This window comes from Pangasianodon hypophthalmus, chromosome 13 (assembly GCF_027358585.1).
Source record: "Pangasianodon hypophthalmus isolate fPanHyp1 chromosome 13, fPanHyp1.pri, whole genome shotgun sequence".
Lineage (NCBI taxonomy): Eukaryota > Metazoa > Chordata > Actinopteri > Siluriformes > Pangasiidae > Pangasianodon > Pangasianodon hypophthalmus.
The window spans coordinates 7,114,814-7,142,548 of NC_069722.1; the positions used below are offsets into that span (position 1 = coordinate 7,114,814).

The 27,735-nt window shown below is 38.2% G+C and overlaps 1 protein-coding gene across 3 annotated transcripts; it reads left to right on the plus strand.

Moving 5' to 3' along the window:
* Window positions 1-571: 571 nt before the first annotated feature.
* On the plus strand, window positions 572-24,364 carry gjc1 (gap junction protein gamma 1). Of its 3 annotated transcripts, none has more exons than XM_026917244.3 (2): window positions 572-917; window positions 20,554-24,364. In XM_026917244.3, exon 2 carries the CDS (start codon window positions 20,596-20,598, stop codon window positions 22,021-22,023), a length of 1,428 nt encoding a protein of 475 aa, XP_026773045.1. In that variant the 5' UTR covers window positions 572-917; window positions 20,554-20,595; the 3' UTR covers window positions 22,024-24,364. The 3 variants fall into 3 exon arrangements, with proteins under 3 accessions (XP_026773045.1, XP_026773044.1, XP_026773043.1); XM_026917243.3 differs by lacking the exon at window positions 572-917 and adding an exon at window positions 10,051-11,181; XM_026917242.3 differs by lacking the exon at window positions 572-917 and adding an exon at window positions 15,588-15,883.
* The last annotated feature ends 3,371 nt before the right edge of the window (window positions 24,365-27,735 follow it).

A 27,735-nucleotide genomic window follows, 5' to 3' on the forward strand; every position in this document is an offset into this window, starting at 1 on the left:
AAGTTTTGTAAGAATTCTTTGTATTTAAATAGTAGTTCTGTAATATGATAAATCTAAGAGTTGATCTATAATACGCCAACAAACATGCTTACACACACATTGTGTGTATGTTTAACACATAGTGTCCATATACTGTACGTGGACAGTTCAATTACAAAAAAAATAATAATAATAAATAAGAAGAAAAAACAGTAGAAACCCTCATAGAATTTGTAATGGTTTTAATGGTTATAATGGGAATTGTATTGGTTTTTAATGGAAACTCTAATGGTCCCTGTGGGTCTCTTCTGGTAATCTGTTGCCTTCTGATGGAGGCATGTTATGTCTAGTGGATACCATTAAGGACCAATAATGGTAATGGTAATGATTTGAACGGCTAGCTGATGGTTTGTAATGGTATTTGTAGTGGAATCCATTAGAATTTCTGTGATGGATTCTGCTGTGTTTTTTCAGCAGGGTTATTATAATAATTGGGAGTGGCATAGTCGAGAACAGCAGATATATAGTTTGGGGCGACACTTTTTATTTTCTTTCTTTTTTTTTTTGACCTCAGTAAAGATGCACTTTATCATGTTGGGCAATACACAGGAATGTAATGGTTACCATGGTTACAGTGCGGCACCGTTTAATCATGGATATAAACGCGCGAGACTAATAAGACTAGAGAGCTCGTGCTTGTCCTCCTGGATGATCACTCATCATTATATCCAGCAGCCTGCTTCTCTAGTGTAGGCTTACAGCTGGAGGATAAGAGTGCATATGTGTCTGATTGTTTTGCAGACAGTCTCCAAAAGCGCGTAAAGCGGATTTAACGGCGTTAATGAAGCAGTTTGGCGCCGCAGACGCGGGGAAAGCAGTCGGTTATTCGAGTCGGAGTGAACTTCTTCTCATAATAATCTGCACAGACTCGCAAAGCGGTAAGATGCCTTATAGATGAGGATTTTATCATGTTTTATGTCACACACTCTGCCATCCTTTATGCTTAGATGTCTAAAGAATAGACTACCAGCGCACGTGCATGCATATTTGCAGAGTTAAGGATGCTGCTGAAAGGATACTACTGATATTACTGGGCTTTTTTTTATTATTTATTTTTATTTAATTTTTTTTTTTTTTTTGCATTGTGCTTGTTATCTTGTTGTTTAATCAGGTTTTTGGAGTTTCTTTGCGTTTGTGGTTTGTGCTGAATAGAATTTTATATTTTATATTAATACTGTACAACTTCAAAGTCAAAGCTCTTCACTGTCATGAGCACAGAAAGTCCAATAAATTCCTACTTGCATGTCGTTCCTCAAAGCTACACAGTGCAATACACATCCAATATTTTTCATCTAGCATCCACTGGAGATGCACATTGTGAAACTTAAGGTGCAGTGTGTACAGTGCAAGGTGGCATGTGTAATGCAAAAGGTTCCACCAGTGCAGTGCTGTAACAATAGCTGTTTGTGCCTCCTGATGGCTTGCTGCTAGAAGCTGTTCTTGAATTTTGTGGTCCAAGTGCACTGTTAGAGGGAGAACAGTGGAGGACTGGGCTGTCTTACTGAGACAGCGGGTATGGTCAATGTCCTGAAGTGCTTGTTGATGTACAGTTTATCTGAATTACAGCAGAAATAATATTATAAAGCTGGAAACAATGTTATTGTGCTCGAGTCTGCAAGCTTTATGTTGTTGGTTGGTTATGCAAGAGGAAAGTTTCATCTGTCTGTATGTCCACTTATTCATTATCTGACCTCGTACAGCTAACCCATTGGAAATAATTGTATAAAATATATTTCATCATCAAAATCATCATCATCATCATCATCATTTTAATTTTAATCTGTAATCTTTTTTTTTTCCAGCATATTCTGTCCTGAAATATTCTCATGCATTATATAAAATTATACAGCTCATGTTTTCCCCCCTCAGGCTACTAACCGTGTAAATATTTCCTCAAAGTTACAACAGTGGCCCTTAGGGATGATCACGTACCTTTATGATGTTTCTCCATAACTCTTGGTAGGCTACAAAAGATCTTCCTTTGATATTTATACCTTAAACCTCACTATAAAGGGTACTAACCTGTACCATGTAAACTGTCACAATGTTTGAGTTTAAGAACTACTAAAAATGTAGCGGTTGCACCAAGTTTAAGTTTCAATGTAACTTAAAACTTGCCTTATGGGTTTTTTTTGCAGCAGAATAAACAAGCATAAAGTAAATACAAGAGATGGTCACTTTATAAAACACAACCCACTTGGATTTGTTCATTTATATTTGGTTAAAAAAACAGATGGTGAGAAAGACCTTGCTTGGATTTCCACCCACCAGCCAGCTCTTCCCCTATCATACAATAGGAGTGTGGTGGGAGGGTGAAGGATAACAAGTTTCTCATCTGAGATGTTTCTTGAGGCTGCTGCTCAAGTTTTCCAAAAAAGTGCTATCTACCCTCTTCTGCATACATGAGCTCATGATTGGCTAGTGTCTCTGTGATTGACAGGGGAGACAGCGTATACCCTCCACCATGAGTCAACTCAATCAGGCTTTCGACACAGGTGGTGAGTTGAGAAAATCTGCTCTCTCAGCTGATGTGAGCTGGAGAGCCATGCTGAGCGCATGGACGAATCACTAACATGAGCTCAAAAAGTCGCTAGATTTGTTGCTTGGCTATTTTTGAAAAATAAAGTTGATAAAGGGGTCTAAATGTTGTGAAATCTAGCAAGAAAGTCACTAAGTTGGCGAAACATGCTAACCTTCGACTTCCTTCATCTCACTCATGGATGTAGTATTTCCTGTCTGTCAGAAGTTGGTGAAATACGTCACTGTTCAACAAAGTTTGATCTATGATCATTTTTTTAAACATTTTTTTATACTTACAATGCACCTTACGTATCTCTGGTGCAAATAATTTTATAAATTTTTAATAAATTTGCAAATAATTCACATTGTTAGGTTTTTACTTTTGTACCAAGAGTATAATAATAATAATAATAATAATAATAATAATAATAATAATAATAATATTTATTATTATTATGAACAACTGAATTGAATAGGGATTTTCAGGTCAGTTAAAATTAATTTAATTTAATTTAATTAAAAATTAATTTCAGGTAAATTAAAATGCTGTGCACTTCATTGTTGTGGTTCAGAGGTAATTTACAGGCATTCTATCAGCAGATTAACTAGCAGCTGTGTGTTTGTGTGTATGTGTGTGTATGTGCATGAGATTTACATTTCCACAGAATGTACAATATATGTCTTTATTTCTTATGCATTTGTGTGTATACATATTCATCTACTTATTCACTCTCTATGTGTTTCTGTATGTGTGTTCATAAGCATTCATTTATTCACAGTGTGTTGTCTTGATAGATGACTACAGTTATTCCCTTGCAGCCTTGCTGCCCTTTTTCATTCTATCCTTTTTTACATTTCAATAGTCTTCTATCTCTAACCCACAGGGAGGATAAGAGTGTCATCCAGCAATGTTTCCTTTAGAGTCAGTGAACAGAGAAGAAGGAAGAAAAAGGGAAAGGAAGCAAAAAGTTGCCTGTAGTCTGAGAAAGAGAGACATAAGGAGCAGATTCAGGCAATGAATCTGTCAGGCAATAGCACACATACACACACACACACACACACACACACACACAAATACATGCATGCTTGCACATACATAGAGAAAGAGGACAGACAGCTTGGTTCCAGTTGGTTAAGACCAGTTTGGACCACCTCTGATACAGGAGAAATCCAGCTGAGTACAATTAACCCTCACTGTGGAGATTGTGATGCCCTGTAATAAATTCATTTGTGTTCTATTATCCACTATACGTACATTACCATGTAGTGTGGTGAGGTAGTATGGCATCTGATATGGACATCCCTGTGTCAGTAGTACATGTAATTTTCCATTCCTAGTGTTAGAAATGCAGAATAGTAGAATTGTGGATTGCTCTCATTGTTTCACTCCTACGCTGCATTTAACGATTCTGTAGTGGTACAACCTGGAACTCAAATGGACTTAATTAGGGTTTTTACCATTTGATTTACACAATATGTCTAACATTTGAACATGGAATTTTTTTGTGACACAAAGGTTAAGTAAACGCAAAAGCACACATTTCTTGGTTGCACAAGTATTCACCCCCTGGGTCAATACCACATTTGGCTGCAAGTCTTCTGGGATATGGCTCTATCAGCTTAGCACATCTGTTTCTGACAGAATTGCTCAAGCTCTGTCAGATTCAATGGAGACTGTTGGTGAACAGCAATGGTCAAGTTTGCCACAGATTATGTAATGCATTGTACTTCAGGCTTCTGCGTGCTTGTCAGCCTCGGTGAAGGAGGCATGGCTTCTCACTCCCTTTTTCTAAATTGAAATAAAAGATGAATATTATTGAAATCCATAATCCATATTGAATATTTCAATGACATTAAATAATGTATGAAATGTAAGAAAAATACATTTGAAATCATTCTATATATGGGACCCTCTGGCAACATGGGTTCAACTATTTACATAAAAAAAACATTGTAATTTGAAAGATCTGTCAATAAACAATCTGCCATGGAAGATTCAATGAATAAATATCCCTAGCTATATTTTAATATTGATAAAGGCTACAAAAATTGATTTACTTCCTGATCAGAGTGGTGTGGGTGTGGTCGATCACAGGATTGGCAGTGTTGTTTCCTTGGCAACGTACTGATCGACAGTGCTAATGCTAGAAAGTGGACGGGGATGCCAGAGTGCTCCCACAATGATTTTGTTTATGCATGCATACATCTCCTTTGTATGGCAGTTTTGTACGGAAGGTTTATGCAAGCGCTGCACTGTACGGCAACCTTGCAGTTTTCAGGTTCTTACATTTACACGCCTACTATCAGCACCACAGCAGCTACAGGCTCATGAGCATATTAGTGTCATTTTAAGATAGTATTTTAAAATGAGTGAATTATGCAAAAAATACTGCTGGCCTATTATTATTATTATTATTGTTATTATTATTTTTTTTACCCCATGTTCACCCAATTTCATCATTTGCCAATTGCCACCCACTTCATCTTGAAGGATGAAGTCTAGCACATGCTCACTCCAAGATGTGAAGCCTGTCACTGCATCTTTTTGAATTTCTGTACGTGCTTCATCACACAGCAGCCCAACACACTTGGAGGAAATGAGCTATCTGCTCTCTTAATCAGTCATGAACTCACACCCACAACTGGTTAGTATTGCTCTGATTGACAGGGGAGAGAGAGAGAGAGTGATGTCATCCCTTCCACTCAGACAGCATGGGCAGTTTTACTCTCTGGGACTCCTTGCCATGGATGTCTGTGGCATGCCTGGGATTTGAACTCAAAATCTCCCAACTGTACAACAAACTATTTTGTGTTGCATCACAAAAGAAAAAAAGCCAAAGAAGTGTTTAAGATGTTTAAGGAAGTTCCCCTTCTTATGCTTCTTCTGCCAAAATCACAGACTATGCATTTAATTAGAAAATGAAAGTGGTCATGATTGGGAATATATTGCCCACCCACACACACACAAACACACACACACACACACACGGCAGCAGATGTATATGAATCCTTAGTGACATTCCCAGTGGGTAGGAGCCTCATGTGATTCTTTACTCCCACTGGGCAGTACAGATTTGCGCACACACACACACACACACACACACACACACACACACAGCTATAGTTGTAGATGCAGTGGCAGAATGTTTTAATTGTTTGTGACAGCAGAAGACAATAGAGAAGCAGGATGAAAGATTCAGATCATGCACACACACGCACACACACTCAGCTTTCTTTCCCATGCCTGCCTAACATCATCTTCCTTAAAACACATACACACACTTGCTCTGTCTCTTATCACCCACACACACACACACACACACACACACACACAAAAAAAAAAAAAACACCCTGATTTCTTATGACAGTATCTGTGTCACACTGCAGTGCACTTGGTTGTTTGGTTCATACACGGCTGAAGTCAGTAGTAAAGAAAGGAACAAGAGGTTAGATAGAAAAGAAAGAAAATAACATAATATAGCATAAGCATACTTTATAGAGCAAGAGCATTATATGAAATGTTTATGTTCCTGTGTCACAAGCTGTAAAAGCCTCACATCAGTGTCTTATTAAGATGTACAAAATACTGAAGGATTGTAGATCATAGGTATCAAACTCAAGGCTCACAAGCCAAGGACAGCCAACTTCCTCATTTCATTCGGCCCATGCGATCCTGGGAAAATAATATAGAAATAGCCTGTAGTACACTCTCTAGAATTCATGCCAGGCCTGTAGCACAGCAGATGTCCACATTCTGCATCCACCATTGTGTACACTTCGTGGGCTCGCATCTCACAGGGTAGAAACACTGATTAAAATCTAAAACAAAATGTAAAAATGATTCAGAAACATTGCATTCTATTGCAGAGCCTAGGGAACTGGTATTAATCAGCGGAATAGAGAATATGTTAAAACATTAATAGCCTCGGTTTATGGCCCTTCAAGGACTCATAAAAATGCTAGCGTGGCCCATGTAGAGTTGGAGTTTGGCACACTTGCTGTAGAGCCATATTCCCACCCTTAATCCTCCTTCACCAAGCTACATGCTAGTGCACTTAGTGCAACATGAACATTAGGTCACGAAAACAAAAGTAAGTTCAGTACAGTTACAGTTATATGTAGGATAAAATAATGGTGGAAAAGGAATTATGGGATGTCATGGTGTGGGGTTGGATATATCATTTTACTCAGTTACACTTGTTTGAGGCTACCAGCAGTCTCACACAATGTCTACTGGTATTCTAATGAGCAAGAGGTATATTTTAACATTTTGTACAAATACAGTCATAAGCAAAGCCACAACCTTTCTCTCCATCCCTCCCCATAATCATAACCACTGGTAATTTTTCCTACTATTCGGCTTGTGTGAATTCTTTCAAGAACTTTTGTGCGAATTCTTTCAAGACCATTTGTTATCACCATAGTAGAACTGTATAGCTGGCCTTACACTGAGCGATTCTCAACCCAATTTTGCTTTCGCAGACAAAAAAATCAGACATTGTAAAAGAATTCTTTTGATCTTGAAATGAGATTCAGTGCCACTGTGACCAAGAACAGTCAACGACACAGTTATGGCAGTGCCAAATCTCAGAGTGTGACTGCTGCTACAACGCTTGTCTAACAGCCACCAATAGGAGGCACCACAGGATGATGCGAAACTCATGGGACAGCTAGAAATCACTCGCTGCTGCTGAGGATAGCCCCACACAGACAGCCTAAAGATACATGAGATTACTGAGGTTGGTACTGCTTAAAAACCATGAAGATGGCTTTGGACTGCAATTGATATGAACAATTTTGCTACGATGGTTTAGGGCTACAATTGCTTTGATAGCTTTAGGACTGCAGTTGCCACGAACATTCATTAAACAGTTGATAACTTCAGCAAAATAGACTTCATATGAAAACTATAATGAATTTCCTGGTTACACAAGTGCACTTTTTGACCATATAGTACACAGTTATAGATGGAAATGATTTATAATTGTACCATCTGATGTCACCCAGATGAGGATGGATTCTCTTTTGACTCTGGTTCCTCTTAAGGTTTCCTCTTCATGTCATCTCAGGGAGTTTTTCCTTGCCACCGCCGCCTCTGGCTTGCTCATTAGGGATACATTTAAAATTTATATCCTGAATTTCTATACTTCTGTAAAGCTGCTTTGTGACAATGTCCATTGTTAAAAGTGCTATAGAAATAAAATTGAATTGAATTGAAAATATCATAGTGGCAATAGAATGTAAACGAAACTAATGACAGAAACTGGAACTTCACAGTGTAAAGCAAAGTACGAGAGAAAGGAATAATTGGGAGCTCTTAATTGGCAGCATTGATTGTAATTTCAAAATAAATGGAATTCACAGCTAGGTTTTCCTATATCTACTCGTTTTCTAGCTTTCTCCTCCACTGAGAACAATGACAGAACATGAAGGAATCAGCATTAGAGAGACATGAGTGTACATGACTGTCTATATATATTTATTCATGCCTTTCCTCTGTGTCTTTTCCTCAAGTCATGTTCTAAGATCTTCCTTCACCCATGGCTGGGTTTCCATGGCCACAAGGATCGTGCCAATCAGAGCGCAGGATGGCCATGTGCTCCAGACGAGGACCAGAGCCCACCGGCGACATGCACATGCTAGCATGCTAACACAAACACAGCATCTTTTTCTCCTTCTCTTCCACTACTCCCCTCTCTCTCTCTCTCTCTCTCTGCAACCTGCTGTATACGCTCTGGTGCTCTTTTACCTGTTTGGCATTTTAAGCAGCTCTGGGTATTTGTAATGTGTTCTCTTCTGTTGTTTTTTTCCTCTTTAGGCAAGACATTATTAATGAGAGTGTAAAGATGGGCAGAGCAACAGAAAGAAAAAATGTCCTTCAGACAAACATGTAATAACTCATCGTGTTTAGACAGTCAGAAGATTGTGACTCCCCCATCAGCTGTGTGCGTCTGTGGCGAGTGTATTTATAATGCGTGCATGTGTAAGAGACGGACAGAGTCTGAGAAACTGAGAGAGCAGGTCATGTAAATATTTTTTCTAGCTGCACAGCGACAAGCTTCTGACTGTGCCATAAAGCAGGGATTAGTTTATAAAAAATGTATAAACTTTATATTATTTCAAAAGAACAATTCGAACAAAATGACAGTCATAACCATAAAGCCATATATGTTTCATTTGTTTCTGAAATCTATTTAGCTCTTTATATTTTGGATTTTTAATGTAATTCTGATTCGGATCTAACCAAGATGAAGCGGTTACTGAAGAAGAATGAAAGAATAATTTAAACATAGAATATGCTTTATTATTTAGTTGGGTTTTTTTTTTCATTCATTTGTTCATTCATCTGCTGCAACTGCTTTATCCTGCGCAGGATGTATTTATTTGGACTTGACTTTAAAGCATTATGGCACTCTGTGTGAACTCAAGCAGAGATTTTAACACTGGTTGCATTTCTCTTCCCTTTCTTTTTCCACCCAAACTCATTCTTAACCAGTCTTTATCATGATAGCTAACACTGTTGTAGAACCCAGGCCCATGATTCTCAATAATCAAAGCACAATTCTCTTTTCCCTTACACACTGAGCGTTAAACACTTTTCACTGTCCTTCCAAACTCCTTACCATAGTAAAGCAAGACATAATGCCATAATTTAGACATAATTTAGAAAATCTAAATGCGCAAATGCTAACGTCTGACGCTTTGCATGTTTCAGCGTATGCACATTTCAGTATACGGGTTAGAACCAACTACCAGGTTTATACTGTGTGTTTAGGTATTTGAATAAGACCCTACAGTATTAGAGTTTTTTTTTAATTTCTGTTTAAATCTGTATTTTCTATCATTAATAATTTTCAGGACTGACTACAAAATTTTCCAAGTAGTACAGTAAAACCTACAACATCAGAAAAATCATCAATGCCAAGATGGATATTTTTTCTTTTTCTCTCTCTTTTTTTTTTTACCACATTAACAAAATTCACTTTTTATTATGATGTCCTCTAAACTCATGCTCTAAATGAAGTTCTCATGAGGCCATAGCTGATCGTTTGAGACTATTAGCCAACAACTGGAAGGCAAACAAACAAAAAACCTTCACCAACGTGTGTGTAGATATTTTACAAATACATGTAAATACACGTACACTGAAACTCAGTGCATTCTTTTGCTTTGTACTTGAAGTTGGTCCAAATTTTGGTGCTGCTTTTAAGTTTTAGCTTTAGAAAACATTCATTTCTAAATGAATAGTTGAAAGCCATGAAAACGGGTGTACATTACTGATATATTCTGTAACACTTTCTATGAAGCCGATGCTCATAATGAATTATGGATTCATGATGAATTAGTCAGTGGTTTCATGAATGTATTTTTGATGCTGCATCTTTATAAATACATTCATGGAACCATAAGACTGAGTAATTAATACTTATAAGTCTGTGTATAATGTATTATGAGCATGGGCATTGAAGAAGCAAGTGCATCACTTATAAGTAATTATAACAATAATATAAATGTAACTATAACTGTTATTATAATGAAGTATAGGTCTTGAAGTGTCTTTATAAATGCATTTATAGAAGTAATAGTTAGTAATAGAAGTAATAGTTGCTTATAAATAATTATAAATGGGGCTATAATTCGTTATGAGCATGGGCTTCATAGAAAGTGTTACTGTATATTTTATATAATATAACATGCTCTCTCAGTGCTCCTGTGGATAAATCACGGGTCATACAGCTATCAGACAATCACATGTCACCCTACGGATCCCTTCAGAAATCAACCAATATCAAACAATACAAGAATGGAAACTGAAAGGAGAAATGCTCATATTTGCCATGTGATTTCAGCGTTCTGAGACAAAATGTATGAGTTCAGGGTTTGGCTCTGTGACCAGCTGACTAAGGAAGTCAAATGGGCAACAAATCACTCCAATCGATGCAGTAATTGCCTTGAGTAAGAGCATGCAGGAGTGTGAGAGAGAAAGTGTGTGTGTATACTGACTATGTTTCTGCCTCTGTGTCCTAAGGCAATTTTTCCACCTCGTATTCATCCTTTATGTGCAAGCTCTAGGTGAATGCATGTTTAGTCTGTGTGTGTATGTATGAGTGCTCCAGATTAGTGCTCCTCAATGTTCAAATTCAAATTTTATTGGTCACACACAACCATGCACAGTACGACGTGCAGTAAAATGCTTTTTACTGTCCAGTGACACAAAAACAGAATTTACCTAACACAAAATTTGATTGCATAGAAGTAGAAATAGAAAGGATATAAAAGATAGATGGCAGAAAAAGTGTGGACTGTATGTGAAGTAAAAGTGCAGATGTGTGCAGCTGTATGTGCAATACAATGCTGTGCAACACTGAGCTGAGATAATCGTAGTGAAAATGCTAACATACTGTATATAATAAATGTTTATAAATACAGGATAATACGGGTATATTAACAGGAATGTAGGGATTGTGGGTGTTGTGCAAACAAATCCAAGGTCTAGTCCTAGGTGTTGTCCTGGTTGAGGACCTGAATGACCTGTGGGAAGAAGCTCCTCCTCATTCTCTCTGTGTTGGCCTTCAAGGAGCGGAAGCGCTTCCCTGACCACGAAAGACAGATGTTAGACTGGTGAGCATCAAGAACTGGAGAAAAATAGAAGTCTGGTGGAAGGAATAGATGGGGGGATAATGCACGACTTGTCAGGTTGACGAATGTGAAATTGATCTGAAAGCTCACAACCGGGAGGCTCTGATGTACATTTGTTATCATCATCCCATTTCCTTTTTCTAATCAAAAGATCTATAGCTGAAGGAAGACAGAAAACAGAAAGAGGGGAAAACCAGAAAGTAGACATGATGCGAACAGACAAGCTGTGTCTGCACTATATTCTTACACTACATGCCATGCCCTTCAGTGTTTTTCTAGGGGAGTAACATGGAAAATTGAATACTAAGGTTTGAACTAAAAAGAAATAACAAATCATCTACATTTTCTAAAGGAGCAACCAGTAATTTTGAAAGCACAAAATGTCTAATGTTGCTTTTGTGATGTATTGGTGTTCTAGTTTACTGAGTCAACCTTTTAGAAAAATTCAAAGTGCAGTGATTTCTGGTGGTTTTTCTCATTCCACTACATAACGCATGTTGCGGCAGTGACAAGCGTTCCTCACTTAATTTTTCAGTGATCTGGCCAGTAATAGTGCACTGACTTTTCCAGTGTGAACACACCACTTGCATACAAAGTACACAGCTGTAGGTTCAGTAATACTACCCCAAGCTTAGAGGTGACAGTGGCAAGGTTTAATCTGTTTTCTCCATCACTTTTCATCTTTACTTATTCATTTTTTCATTTATTAATGACATAATTACATATGGGCTAGGCATGTGGCGCGTTTCACAAACATGGTGTCTGAAATCAATAATGTATAGATTTTTAAAAATCTTTTAATTTAATAAAAATCCCCTCAATCATGCACTTGATCGCTGATGTGCTTCATGGAAAATCTCATTTAATATAAGAGAGGCTTAAGGTGAAGGGTACAGAAGATGAGAACACACACAAGATAATAGGTTTGGTGTGGAGGTATTTATTTGTGTGTGTGTCTGTGTGTCTGTGTGTGTGTGTGTGTATTGGAAGTAAGCAGACAAGGTTGAGTCTGTTTCACCTCAGGGCATTTTTGAATTGTACATGTGTCCTGTGACACATTTGTCCTCTGTGTGTGTGTGTATGTATGTATGTATGTGTGTGTGTGTGTGTGTGTGTGTGAGAGAGAGAGAGAGAGAGTGCAGTATTTTCATCATTCATATGCACATTGCTGAATATAATGCTGGAGTAGCAGTTCCTTGGTTTTTCTCTTATTTCTCTCTAGATTTAAACTATTATAAACCTAAATAGCCCGGGAGGTTATGGTTGTGTGTGAATGTTGATGAACGAGTGGAGTATTTGTTCAGGTGGTTGAGGCAGCACAATGTCTGAACCAAGCTTATTCATTAATCATAAAGGCATTAATCATACTGTGGTTTGCAGACAGTATTACAATCTGAGGAGCCAGAAGGTACTTATGACTGTGGGAATGTGAGATAACATGGGAATAATAGGAAAATATAGCAGTGGGTCTTCAGATCTAAATTAAGAAGTCAACTCATACATCTCAAATTCACAAACTTTTGCCTATTCTCTAGTGCAAGAGGAAGAGTAGGCAGGAGATTAAGGGGTCATCTGAGGATGTTGAGATGTTCCTGTGCTTGCTAATCAGACACCTCCATTCTGACTCCTGTGAGAAAAAAAAATGAAGGTTTTATGTAAAATGTGCTTTTAATATAAATATTTGGATTAGGATTTGGTAATGATCAGGGAAAAAGCGATTTGTGAATATACCAATTTTAGGATGCAGATGTTAACAGATGTTGGCGCGAGTCAAATTTTATGTCAGCTGTCCATTTCCAGATGGAAGCTAAGCTTTTTATAGACTCATATTTTCAGATTCAGATTCTTTTAAGGGGTTTAACGTGTGTGTGTGTGTGTGTGTGTTTTTAAATAAAATTCCCCTATGGATTTACTGTGTCCTTTAAAGCCCCATCATTACATAAACTTTGCAGATGCTCCCTCACCACAGAAAACCTCATTTAGTAACTACACTTTCTCTTACGCTCTCTTACACACTCTCTCTGACCTTTTCAATAGTTTTCAACATCCTTTCCCCATCTATATCTCTGTCCTGACATTTCTTTAAAATCTTATTAAACAATATTTTTTTTGTTTCAACATATTTAACTGTCTCTCTTTCAAAATACCTAAAATAGCTAAAATAATAAAAGCTAAAATAGAAGTTTAGCTTAAAAGGGTAACATTTGTGGTGTAGGAATAAATCACAAACTAACCCACAAAATGTGGTATATAGATAAGCAACAGTATAGTAAGGAATAAAACACAATAGGGCATGCAGTTATAGGAAAGTAATCAGTCTCCGGCAGGTGAGAAACAGCTCAACGTGAAGTGAAGTTACTGTTGCCACTAAGAAGTTGATTAGTTTCCTGTAACAGCACATCTTGAAGTGTTTTATTCCTCATATACCAGATCAATTAGCCAATGATTACAATTTTTATTCATTAATGAATGACACATCATACTTTTTATCTGTTTATAGTTATAGTTGTTACAATTGTGGAAGATCCGCAGTTGAACCGCAGTTGAGTTCATTCCCATTATCAATTGTTACAACAGCTAAAAAAAATTTCTCTCTCTTTTGAAGCTAATAAGATAAGAGAAAACCCAGGATTTTCATGTTACCAAGAAATCACATAACCTTCCACCCTGAAGACTTTCCAGTGTAAAGCTAGCTTTACCTCAGACTGTTACAAAGCACTGACACTGCACACTCCTTCTAAAAATGCCAGCTTCACAGAAAGCTTCACAATATTAACAATTACATGCGCTTTTAAATATGTGGTATAAAAATAATTATCAAAGTCCTAATAGCAAACATTCAACATGCTGGTATCTCAGCATCTTCAGAAAGGTTGCAAAGAGACTGGAGTGGTACGAGGAACCACTATGCTACTATGATTCTTGTACCAGGGCGTTTTATCCAATGCCTTCTTGCATGGAAGCTTAGCCATGTATGGATCATTTAAAATTCAATACATAGGAATATTTTTTTTGCGTTTCTGTTTGATATTTTGATATTTTCTGTACACAAAGATTTAATAGTGATTCTCACCTCTGTTTTGTTCATTTAGGTATCAGCATTGTCACAATAGCTAAAATTCTTTAGGAGAAATAATGAGAAAACGAGATTTTTCTGAGATTAAAGGAGACATCAGCAGGATTCAAACACACAATCTCCTGATCACAGAGTGAACACTTTTTCACGGCATCACCTAGGAACTTGTTAGTTGATACTAAAACATTCTCCTGTGTATTTTCACTGGTTAGTTTGGCTGAAGAAAGGGGAAGGAAATCCTTCTCCACATATCAAAAATACACTAATGTACTTCTCTTCAAATAAACTTAGATATGATAGTATATCAAAAGTAAACTGCGCATCTCTCTGAGTTGCACGTCTTTGCCGAGATCTCTGATGAAACTCAAGAGGAGATATTACTGGGGTGTTTTTTCTCAGCAAAACCTTAAGCAGACGACGTCTCCCTTTTCTTTCCATTACTGTCTAGGAGAAATTATAGAGATAATAAAGAGTCTATTTTTTCCTATGGTGTTTCTCATTTCTCCAGATCTGCAGGCCTATTTTAAGTTTTGCCGGTTGTTGGAAGGTTTCCGGTGACACTCAGGGTCTTGTATTAGTGAGGATGATTTATAGAAAAGTCTGATCTTGTCATAACGATATATGCATTTTTAAGCTAAAGCGATATATATTCCTTCTGTCTCCGGAACATTTATCATGCAGATGCACATGGTACAATTTCATTTTATCACTTACACTCTAATGTTTATATAATCCCCAAAAGATAAGTCAAGTATCTTATCCATATAACGTTTGAAACCTGGACATTTAGGAGGCTTGAGCAAGACACTTTCCCTACAGAGTCATAGTCAATTTTAGCTTACATCCTCTGATTGTAATCTGGCTTCTCCACAAACTGTGAGAGAAAATGATTTTAAAAGAAAGACTAGACAAAGACTACAGAGAGATAGCCAGAAGCTTAATTTTTAACCGTGAGCAAAGATGGCAAGATGAATAGAAAACCAGATATTAGGATGTGATGTTCCTTGGAGCATTGCACTCTAAGAGTATAAAAGGAGACAGAAGGCACTTTGAGGAGTAGATAAGGTTAAAGGAGGGAAATATTTTATTCTGTGTGTCACAGGCTCTAGAAGGGATCGCGCTTAAAGGGTATGCCTTTAATCCATCCCATCCCCCCATCACCACACTCACTCCTCCAATCATCAGTATGAAATAATTTCATATTTCACCCCCTTTTCCCCTATCACCCTGCCTGTAAGGGCATTAACCCCTCACACAAACCTCCCTCCCATCTCTGACCCAATTTTTGGGAATGAGGGGTAAGTGGGGTCCATTGTGTGTGTTCCACAGAGAGAAGAGGAGGAAACGCGTGCAACCCCCCACCCACTTCATTGTACACGCCACACACACACACGCACACACACTGCGGTCCCACATGGTTGTCAGATCGTGCGTATAAATGTGGGGGGTCCGGTTGCTTCCTGGTTTTAAGGTCAATGGCTTCTGATCTCAGGGGTTGTTGTAAAAGAATGAAAAGGAAAGAGAAAAAGAAAAGAGCAGGGAGATGAAAGGAAAAAGGGTGGAGAGGCAGACACAAAGAGGAGAGGCAGCAGGGACACCCGAGTGTATGTAAGTACATATTTTGGTGTGTGTGTGTGTGTGTGTGTGTGTGTGTGTGTGCATGTGTGTGTGTGTTCATTTGAGTTGTGTGTGTTAGTAAGTGCCATATGTTACAGGCTTCTGGTTGAAATATTAATCTGTTTGATTGCATAGAACATTCCCTTATTCAAATCATTCATAACACACACACACACACACAAACACACACATCAAGTTGTAGAGTATATGTATATGCACACACAGAGCACATATGTTGCCTCAGTGTTTTTCTCTTTTCATTCTTAGCGCTGCACGATTTCCGTAAATGGTCAGGAATTCTATTTTTAGTCCATTCTGCTTAACATAACAAGATCTGTTCATTCTTCTCCTACCTCTTCAGACCTCTGGAGGAGTTAAAAAAAAACAATGCAAAGAATATTTCAGTTCAGTTAAGGTGAAATGCTTTCTTTCTTTCTTTCTTTCTTATTTTCTTTGTTTCTTTCACATTCCCTGAAAAAAAAAAAACAGTCATAGATCATAATGGGGTTTTGACCATGCTTTCCTGCATACTACTACATAAAAATGTATACACTCAATTTTTTTTACTCTAAGCTAAGAGAAAATCAACTAAACCTTGGGTTTTATTTACAATTAACATTCTATGGTTTTATAGACCCTGAAATGCAGCATTCATTAAGCCAGTAATCTCACTATCCAGCAATACGCTGGTGTGTATAAAATGATTTACTGTAAGAGTTAGTTGTCGCTGCATGCCTTGCTAGACTGAAAAAAGTAATCTAGCAAAAAGACGTATAATTCAAATATACAGTGGTGATTTATGATGTAGGTGATCAGAGTATTTTTTTTTTATTTCTATAGAGGGACCCAGTCATTTTAATTTCTGATATTTACTTGGTTAGGATATTTGTAATAAAGTCCAGAATTATTCCATTTATAATACTGAAGCTGTGATGCTCTTTTGGAAGAGGGTAATGGGGTAATGTAGCTAATTTGGAAAAGAGGAACATTAAGAGTCCATGCACAATGCAGTTGGAATGACAAAAGCATGTCCCTCTCTAGTGACATTAGTGGCGGTGATGGTTAGTGTCCTGCTTGGCAGGGGTAAGCTGGTTACCCGAAACTGTAGGTGACTTTGTGTGCACCACTAGTAATTAACAGTGACTTTGTCTTGATGGTAATTCTGTGGTCTATTCACCTTTCAAGAAGCAGCACACCTCCATTTCCAGAGCGAGGGAGGCTGTGAGAGAGATGAAGACGGCTTATGAAAGCAGGTTAGCTCTGATGAGCGTTCTGCTGAGCATGTGCTCTTTCTGCCATTCTCCACTGCCCAAGGGGAGGGCACAAGTGATGAGACAACTCTGTGTGTGTGTGTGTGTGTGTGTGTGTGTGTGTGTGCACGCTGCAGACACATGGCAGGGCCAATTACAAGAACACATAGTCACTAAATGGACTCAGCAATTTTGAATTCACAGTGCTGGCTGCAAATTTTATAACACTGCCTGAAGGATTGTAAGGTCACATTCTGCCCTACAATGTAGCTCAGGTGTACCAAAGAAAGTCTCTAATTTGGAAATATCAATGCCAGGTATGCAGTATAGCACCCAGGTTTAGAGCAGAACATATTAGGGGTGAAATGATAGGATGATTTGGATTGATGAAATCATTTTTAAACTGATAATTCATATTTTTAAACTGACGGGTAAATAGGCTAGCAAAGTGATTTGCCCATAACTCTGAAACTTAAAATAGTTCTTCTCTACATCATCATTCTCAAATTAACAATAAGCTTACCCCAGATTCCGAACAAAGTTGGTCATGGATTGATCAGATGCTACTAAATCAAATTGTAATATATTGTGTCATAGCAGATTCAGTGGTATCGTCAAATATCGAATCGCTGCCTTATGTATCGAAATCGTATTGTATTATAATAGCAGAGTAATCGGTATTGTCAAAAAGTGAATTGTTGCCTTATGAATCAAAATCATATCATGTGGAAACCTGAAGTTTACACCTCTAGAAAATACATATGTTTAAGGGCTTGTAAATGTCAAATGTTATATGTGTGGTTGAACAGGTTAGACGTCCACTCTGTTTCACTCTGATCTTTTCTCACACCCGTCTTTTACGTACATTCAGTCACTCAGACACTTGACTATTGTCACTGTTTGAACTGCGGGATATAATAATACTATATATGTGCTATATTTTGTATATAGTTTTTTTGATATTTTTTCTATACATCCTGTTTTATATTCAATTCTGTTCCTGTCTTCTGTAGTCTTCTGTAAACTGTTAGCAAAAAAAATTCCTTTTGGGATGAATAAAATCTTATCTTAACTTATCTTATCTTATCTTATCTTATCAGCCCTGGACGGCTTATGCAGAGTTTGTTGATTTCCCAGCTCTGACACCCCTATTAAACCTGGTAATTGGAAAAAAAAAACAAAAAAACGCTGGAATTTCACAAGATGTTGGCTAATTTGTCTAATTTAATTCTAACAGTAGCTCCAGCTGTAAAGTTAATCTTTACTACACTTGTTCTAACACGTAATTGAGTTTATAGTAACAGCTCACGCAATGTGTGTAATTGTTGATATGGTGACATTTTCTGTGAGAAGAAAGCAGTCTCAAGTGTCAGTGTTGTAACAGTCAGAATAAACTTCAGCTGTAACCTTAAATTTTCAGCTTGGAAAGACTTGAAGAGGACATGACAAACTGCAATTTTTTGTCTCATTACCTTCAAGAGAGAGAAAAAAGAGAGGCTGATGAGAGAAAAATAACTGATATAACGTAAGGGATATCAGGAAGTAGCTTATTTTGCGGATGTTCAACAACCTTCAATATAAATTAAAAAAACCCTATAAATGTATAATATTTATGGCATTTGTAAATTGTTGTGGAATAAGAGGAATAAAACATTCAGTGATTGGAAAACAGTCAACTTTGGGTTGGTAAAAGTAACTCTTCTCATTAGGCCACATAACACCACACTGTTATTGATTATTTTTCTTTTACAGAATCCCCCCAAGTGTTCTATTCCTTACAGAGCACAATATACAGTATATGATTAGACATTTTAACCTAGTACCCATGAACTGTTGAATTGGTTGTTCCTTTTTTTCTCTTCCTTTTGTATCCTCTTCTGTTAGTGAATCTCAGTACTCATTAAAGATTTTGGCATGTAGATTTACACACAAATGACTAAATATATAGCTTTTCCACACACACACAACTTCAAAGTTCCAGGATGTAACTGTATGTTTAGAAGCCTGTATTCATTACAGTCTGTTGTGTGTGTATCCATCCATGTGTTTATGGATGAATTGGGAAGCACTTATTTGGACTCATTTTTTTCTCAATGTGTTGTTTATAATGTGACTCCACTCACTAAAGTGATTATGTTTGTAGATGAACGGCAGGGTGTTTGTGGCTATATACTGTATATTGTGTGTGTATGTGTGTTTGTGCGTACGTGACTCACTCGTTCACTCATCATTTGCTAGGTCTTTTGTCACCTTCAGTGCTACTACTAGCACTCTTAGACACAGATGAGAGGTGAAGGGATAGCAGGGCCTGCTGGAAGGGGAGAGCTGGGAAGAACGGCAGCATCATGCCCAGATTCAAAGCTCTCCTCTCGGGAGAAGACATTAGGAAAGCCCCAGGATTCTCAGTTCCAGCCTGATAGGCCAAGTTCTTTAAGTACACATAAGGCTAACAGTTACTAAAAGGCAGGAATACCACTACAGATGAGTAATAATTCTTTCTCTCTCTTCTTTGTCTCTCTTCACACTCTCTCTCTCTCTCGCTGTCTCTCTCTGTCTCTCTCTCTCTCTCTCTCTCTCTCTCTCTCTCTACCAAAATGATATCCGTATCCTGAATACCCTGACGTTTCTCAGACTTGTCCTTATATAGCCATAGCAATCAATACCTTAAATGTTTTATTGTGAGACAAAATGTAAACATTTCGCTTGGAAAAATGAGTGGAGAGAAACCAGAGACTCTGTAAACATAACGCAGAGCAGCGGCAAAGCCTGTATTTCTAGCAAAGGTATGAGGTCTGTGTGTGTGTGTGTGTGTGTGTGTGAGAGAGAGAGAGAGAGAGAGAGAGAGAGAGAGAGAGAGTGCCTGCCGCCTTTCAAAGTAAGTCTTTTGGTATCATTATATCCGCTTAATAATGATTAAGAACACAGACAAAGGTTAACACAATATTCATTTCAATCAGGAAGTCATCTACCACTGCAGGCCTGCACTGACTTGTCTTATTATTAGTAACCTATTTATCACATTCGCTCACATCACTGTAGGATCATGCTGGTTCTAATCAAATTGAAGCATACATGTATTCATGACATTTTATTGTCCTTATTATAACCATTCCAGTCTTGTTAAATAATAACAGTTCCAGCTCTATACATATGTATCAGTGTATATCAGATTCACAAACATTTCCGAAACATTTGATGTTGTTTCTGCACTGCAACTCATATTGAAAGCCTGTGACATATTTAAGTAAATAAACTGAAAATTAATGTCATACCAAGACTTGTTGCATGACTGAACAATTGTTTTCAATGTCATTAACACTATAACAAACTTGATACATAAGCTATTTATTCATAAGCTAACAAACTTAAGATGTACTCGCGTTCATTCACTTTCCACTTTCTCTTTTGTAGAGTCTGTGAACTTTGCCATCTGGGACACTGTCGTCCGACGCCATGAGCTGGAGCTTCCTGACGCGTCTGCTGGAGGAGATTCAAAACCATTCCACACCGGTGGGGAAACTCTGGCTCACAGCATTGGTGGTATTCCGCATCGTGCTGACGGCAGTGGGTGGAGAGTCCATCTACTATGACGAGCAGAGCAAGTTTGTGTGCAACTCAGGCCAGCCTGGCTGTGAAAATGTCTGCTATGACGCCTTTGCGCCGCTCTCACATGTCCGGTTCTGGGTCTTCCAGATCATCTTCTCTGCCATGCCATCACTCCTCTACATGGGTTACGCGGCCAATAAGATCTCCCGCACCAAGGAGATGCCAGGGGCTGGGGATGGAGATCCAGCAGGAGGTGGAGCAGAAGGTGGATACACACATCGGAGGCCAAGGAAGCTGTACTTCGGGGCACGTCAGCATCGGGCAGGGCACGAGAATTCAGGGGAAGAGAGAGAGGATGACCCGATGATCTATGAAGTGCCTGAGATCGATAACACTCGAAGGGAGCTTGTTCCACCACGCCCCAAGCCCAAAGAGCGGCATGACGGGCGGCGGCGCATTCGAGACGATGGTCTGATGCGAGTGTATGTACTGCAGCTACTGACACGCTCGGCTCTGGAAGCGGCCTTCCTGGCTGGCCAATATCTCCTGTATGGTTTTCATGTGGCACCCATCTTCGTGTGTTCAGGCGAGCCTTGCCCACACCGTGTAGACTGCTTTGTTTCACGTCCCACAGAGAAGACCATCTTCTTGCGCATTATGTATGGCGTCAGCTGCCTCTGCCTGTTACTCAACGTGTGGGAAATGATTCACCTTGGAGTGGGCACCATCAAAGATGCACTGCAAAAACGTCATGCTGCCACAGCTGAAGAAGAATACCAACTGGGCCTGCTGGGGGCCGGGGGCATGTCTGACAGAGTAAGCGGGCCAGCACTCAGTGAAGGAGAAATGGTGGACGATGTCGGGAACAGAGTCAGGGAGGCAGACTACGTGGGCTATCCGTTTTCCTGGAGCACCCCATCTGCACCACCAGGCTATAACATCGTGATGAAGCCTGAAGCCCTGCCCTACACGGACCTAAGCAATGCCAAGATGGCATGCAAGCAGAACCGTGCCAACATCGCCCAAGAGGAGCAGCAGCAGTTTGGATCCAACGAGGACAACTTCCCTTCGGCAAGTGATGCTCGGCCACCACCAATCAACGAGGATGCTGTCCAGTTAGAGGCAGCTATTCAGGCCTATGCCCTCCAGCACAATGCCAGCAATAGCCATAATGAGATGCATGACAACCACAATAACGATGATAAGCCACAAAGTAACATCCCCACTGTTCCTCAGAAAGAAAGGAAACATCGGTTGAAACATGGCAAAGCAGGCAGTGCCGGGAGCAGCAGTAGTAGCAAGTCCGGGGAGGGCAAACCATCCGTATGGATCTGACACTATCGGTAGACAGTTGCTCTTTGCAAAACCTTGGGTGTTTACATACATACCCACATGCACATGCACAGATAATACAGTTTTAGGTATACTGTATACACTGTATATTTGTATACTGTATACTGTTGTTGGCATAGCATGTTGTAGTTTTTTTAAATATCTTTTGTGCCTTATGATCCAGGGAATGCTGGAAGAGTGAAAGTATACTTTTGACTTATCTTCTGGTCTTCCTGTTGTTTGAACTACATGAACTCATTTCTATATCAGCGCTTGAGCATAACATTTTTTTTTTTAGAAATTTATTTGATAAAAAAGAACTTTGATGATACTGGTGTGAGAAGCTCCTGAGTCTTTCTGGGATTTGGCAGGGTAATTCCAAACCAAAATATTTATTCAAACTGGGACTACAACATCTATAGCTGCACCGATCCCACGTTTTCCATTCGCCATATGATATCAGAGCTTGGGGTATCGGCTGCTACGCAATGCCAAGTTATGCGAAACATCAGAGGTGTTATGGTGACATGCTTTAGGACAATGTACGGTCTGTGTTCATGTCCAAGGTCTGTGTTGTGTCATTCCACAGAACTTGTGTTAATGGCATAAAATACATCAGTGCATTGAATCGGAAAAAAGATCAAATCAGATCCAATACTAAACAAGGCCAATATATTAGTATCACATCTGTACATCCCTGATGAGATCGCAGTGCCAAATTTCACAATGATTTCTAAAGCTGTGACATCGCACTGCAATGATGTCAATGACGTTCATTTTTTTCCTTCCAGTATGGAGGATGGATACCGACACGTATATACAAATGCCTACATATGCATACGTAGAACTCTTTTACCCAAAATCAGCTCTTTTTCTTGCTTATTGACTCACGACAGGGCCGTGTGTATGGGTCAGTGCTGACATCCTACCATTCCCTGTTACTATCTCAGAGCCTTCACATTAAAAAGTGTCATACAGCCCGACAATTTTGTACAGTCTGTGAAAAAACCTTTTTGTTTTGTCATACTGCCCCCTTCTGCTTATCAGTAGTTATTTCAGTCATCCAGCAGCAGAGATCTGGTAAAAAGCAGTTGAGTGGTGTAATCTGTTACAATTGTCTTTGTACATCTGTAGTAATTACTGCCATGTTCAGATATATTGATTCACTCTCTAAGGATTACATCCAGTCACTGTGATGCTACTGGTCTATTTTTATGGTCACATGTGCCCTCATGCTTGAAAAGCCTGTGTATTGTGTGAAGTCTTCCATTTTGCCTTGTATGGCCACAATCCAAGATATATATATATATATTTGCCTTTTCCTGCACCACTCTGCTGGCAAAACCTGAATGCTCTGGGAGACCAAATACTGTTTGTTGGCATGGATTCATCCTGCTGCTATGCCATCATGCTAACAGAGCAGAAAAGGCCATATATAAATTCAGTATTACATGCGAGAGATGGAGAGGACAAACCCTTTATATTTCAGCAATACTTTTCTGTAATGATGATTGTGGAATAGGGTGAAATTATGAATATAAACAAGATTTGGCTTGTTTGTTGTATTCAAAGATTTCAGTTTTTTTTATATTGGTGTTTTCGTATGTGGATTTCCATTCAGTATTTATCATACCGTTTTGGTTAAGACAGTTTTGTAGGGTTTATTTCATTGCATTCAATTTTGTAACAAAAATGAAGCTCATTTTTTAATGATTCTAAAGATGAAACATACTTTTTAAAGTGTGCAATGCTTATTCAGTGGGCCATGCTTCCAATATCTTTAGGTCTTGAAATCTTGTAGTAAAACATGATTGGTACGATGATAAATCTGAATTTGCACTTTTGGGGAAAGAGAATGTGAAGAAATGATGGTGGCAAATATCCATACATTACTGGAGAAAATCCAACTGCAGCTGCAGCAAAAGACATTTAACTGTGTACGTTCAGGCTCATATGACGGATAGAGCAGGGAGGGAAAGGGTCTAATTATTAAGACCACTAAGCCATTTTAGAGCAGTTGTATTTTTAAGAGCTCCAAGGAGAGGAAATACACATATGACAACACAATGGAGCTGAAAATGTAAGATATCTCTAGAATATCTCTTCTTACTGTCTTGTTGCCCTTTTTCAGACTTTTTTAATCTCTCCTTTGTAAATTATATAAAGGGGAAATACATCCATTGTACTTAAAAGAAAAAAATGTCTTGTTCTTTTCTTAATGTGCCAAGATGTAATGCCCAGTAAAGTACAATTATTTCCATTTTTGGAAACCCCTGTTTTTGGATTTCATGAAAATGCATGCCCAGAGATATTTTGATAATAAACATGGAAAATGAATAAATACGTTTCTCAGTTTCAGATGGTCCAGTGTGAGATGAGTTACTCCAACTTTATTATAAAAGCTTGCACAAAAAAGCACATATTTACATCCTGACAAGAATGCATTGCTTAACTGTTGGCCTGTCAGGCTAACTACTACTACTATTGTTGGCCTATCACAAATGTAACTACTAAAATACAAGCAATGAAAAACATTTGTGGATGTGAATATAATATACTTGCAGTTTGCAAAAGGTGTTACCAAACTCTGTTGTGTAACATAGCCAACAACTGCTTCTATGAGTATCAAGCTACTGTGGGTAAAATATTTTGGTGTAATGTCTAGTAGATGTTATGTTTTGCTTGCAAACTTTTTTGTAACCTTTGTCTGAGTCACAAAGGTGAACAACTTGGTAACAGTCAACCCTTTCATTCAGATGCTGTTCATGGGCTGTTCATAATCGCAAAAGATTATATTTCAATACATATCCATAACTAACATTATGATTATCAAACCGAGATTTTACATTGGGTTACATTATGTTTATCTAACTGTGATTTTTTAAACATCTGTGAATGTAAGTCATATTTGCGAATTCCTGCTAAAAACTCCAACTTAACCAAAACACAATCCGAGCTGGTCAGATTGGTAGACCAACTTTAGCCAGCTGGTAAATGCTGGTAGTAAGGAAACAGTTTCTGAATCACTGCTACTAATACTACATTGTAGAGTTATATTAAAGAAAATAGCACAACAGTAAAGCAATTAGAATATCTCAGCCATTTATTGATCAGATTAGACAAGTAATAAGGGAGCTGGAAGATAGTTTACCAGTAGTAAAAGATGTTTTACTACTTTGACCAGCTTAGTCTGTGTTTTTTTATTATGTCAGTAAAGGAGAGATGTGTTAACATGGGTAGCAAGGTGATTTGGCCATAACTCCGATATTTAAAATAGTCCTTCTCTACAACATCATCATTTTCGAATTGAACTACCCCGGATTCTAAACAAAGTTGGTCACATATAAATTGAATCATATCAGATCGTAACATATCGTACTTTAGTACATTCAGTGGAATGGTCAAATATCGAATCCTTGCCTTGTGAATTGAAATCGTATTGTGTTATGTGCAAGCCTGTGATTTACACCCCTAATTAAAAAGTCCATCATTATAAAGATAAGTGCACATATGAGAATTCAGTGATTCAAAAATGGTCCACAAAGATGTGGATCTGATCTTATACACTATAAAAACTCTACACACCCCATTAAAGTCTTATTCCACCTCTACTGTGATATAGCAACCAACCAAGTGAAAAAACAGATAGAATTTTTTTTCAAGAAAAAAAAAGAAAAAACTTACATCCACACTCCTTAACTAATACTTTGTTAAAGCACTTTTTGCTTGTAATACAGCACTCAGACTTTTTGGGGAAGGGTATACCATCTTAGCACATCCTGATTTGACAATTTTATCCCATTCTTCCTTGCAGAAATGCTCCAGATCTATCAAATTGTGAGTGGATCTCCTGTACACAGCCCTTCAAGTCATTCCAAAGGTTTTTGATAGGATTTAGATCTAGGCTCTGACTGAGCCATTTCAAAATGTTGACCTTCGCCTTCTGAAACCATTCCTTTGTCGACTTGGACTTGTGCTTTGTTTGTTGTGTCGTTATTATGCTGGAACCTGAAATATTCCTTCATCTTCAGCTGTCTAACAGAGGTCTGCAGGCTTTGTGCCAAAATAGATTGGTATTCATGGTTCCCTCTATCTTGAGTTGCGCCCTAGTCCTAGCTAAAAAGAGACAGCTCCATAGCATGATGCTGCCACCACCATGCTTCACTGTGTTCTTTGGGTGATGAGTTTGTTTTCAGTTCTTGTTTTTGCACCAAACATCTTCTGGAATTATGCCCCAATAGTTCTACCTTGGTCTCTGTTTTGTCCCAGTCTAGGGTTGGGTCTGGTGGCACAAAGTATCTTTTATGAGACATATTGTAGAAAATATTTACAGTCACCAGTATTCCTTCAGGCTACCCCAGGTCAAAATACCAAACAAACACCCAAAACTAACTGTTCAAAAGGATGTTGTGCCTATACAAAAAAGGTGATAAACAAATGACATTTAGCTTCCTCTTTCTCCCTAACTAACCAAAAGCACAGACACAATGTCCACACCCAACAAAAATGGCTGCCATGTAACATACACACAAATATTTTCAAACACTACAATATTTACACAATAGGAAATATCTATATAATCTGCTACCAGAACCAAAGGGCACAGGCAAATCTCAAAATACACAAATAAGCTTGGGGTCATAATCAATCAATCATAAATAATAACAACTAACAGCTGAAAAGTCTAAACTGTGACTCCCTTAGTACTCCTGGGGAGATGACGGAGAGTAATAAACCACAGTGAAAGCTGTAAGTGGTGGTCTGGAACACAGGATTGGACCGGGATTGGACTGCACCTGAAAAAACTGAAGTAGACTAAACAACACATACTCTATACACACAGAGAGAATAAACAAGAGAAAATATTGTCTGCCATACATTGGGGTGACAGGGTAGGTAGCATTCTCTATCTTCACCCTAATAAATATTTAATTAGAATGTCTTTGGAAGGCAAATCTCAAAAAGCATCCATTTTCTGGGGCAATGTGAAAATGGTGTAGCAAGAGGGGGCATGGTTTAGCGTGGATCTGCACTGGGAGGGAGATGTCTAGGGATGGCTAGAGATGTGTGTGTGTTTGGCTAGAATGGCACTTGAACTACTTCACCAAATGGAATGTATTTGTAGTGCAACCCAACCAGATACTTTAACATGCAGTGTGAAACTAAACCAAAATATCAAATGAACCAAAACCATCAATTTCACTGTAACTTTTATGCAGCAAGCATACGCACTCAAAATAGCTCTCAGCAATCAGAAAACAATTTGCAAGCAATTCTGTAAAAACACTGGCAATTTTCTTACTTTATTCGTATATGGTTACGTTAAAATACAGGATATATTTTTCTGACACAGGATTCAAAGATCAAAAACAGAATCTAAGTTTTGTTTGCTAGTAAATATGTTACTGCTCTTGCATTTATAAGCTTTAGGTAACAGTGGATTGCACAGATAATCTGGATATTAGGACAACAGCTGAATGTCTTCTACCTGAGATTAGATTCATCACTCCGCAGATCTGTAGAAATATAATAAATGGCTCAGTTTACAGAGTAGTGGGAGTGATGATATGTTTAAGGCAACATAGTAAGAACTGACACAATTTGTTGAAAGTTAAAAAAAGGTTTACATTAAGGTTAAAGAAGAGTTTAGTATTAATGCAGAACTTTACAACTTGTTCATTTGAAAGAAAACAAAATCCAACCACATCACCCTCG

What these genes read in the sequence shown, in the direction of transcription:
- gjc1 (XM_026917244.3), top strand. Translation starts at nt 20,596, where the DNA reads ATGAGCTGGAGCTTCCTGACGCGTCTGCTGGAGGAGATTCAAAACCAT.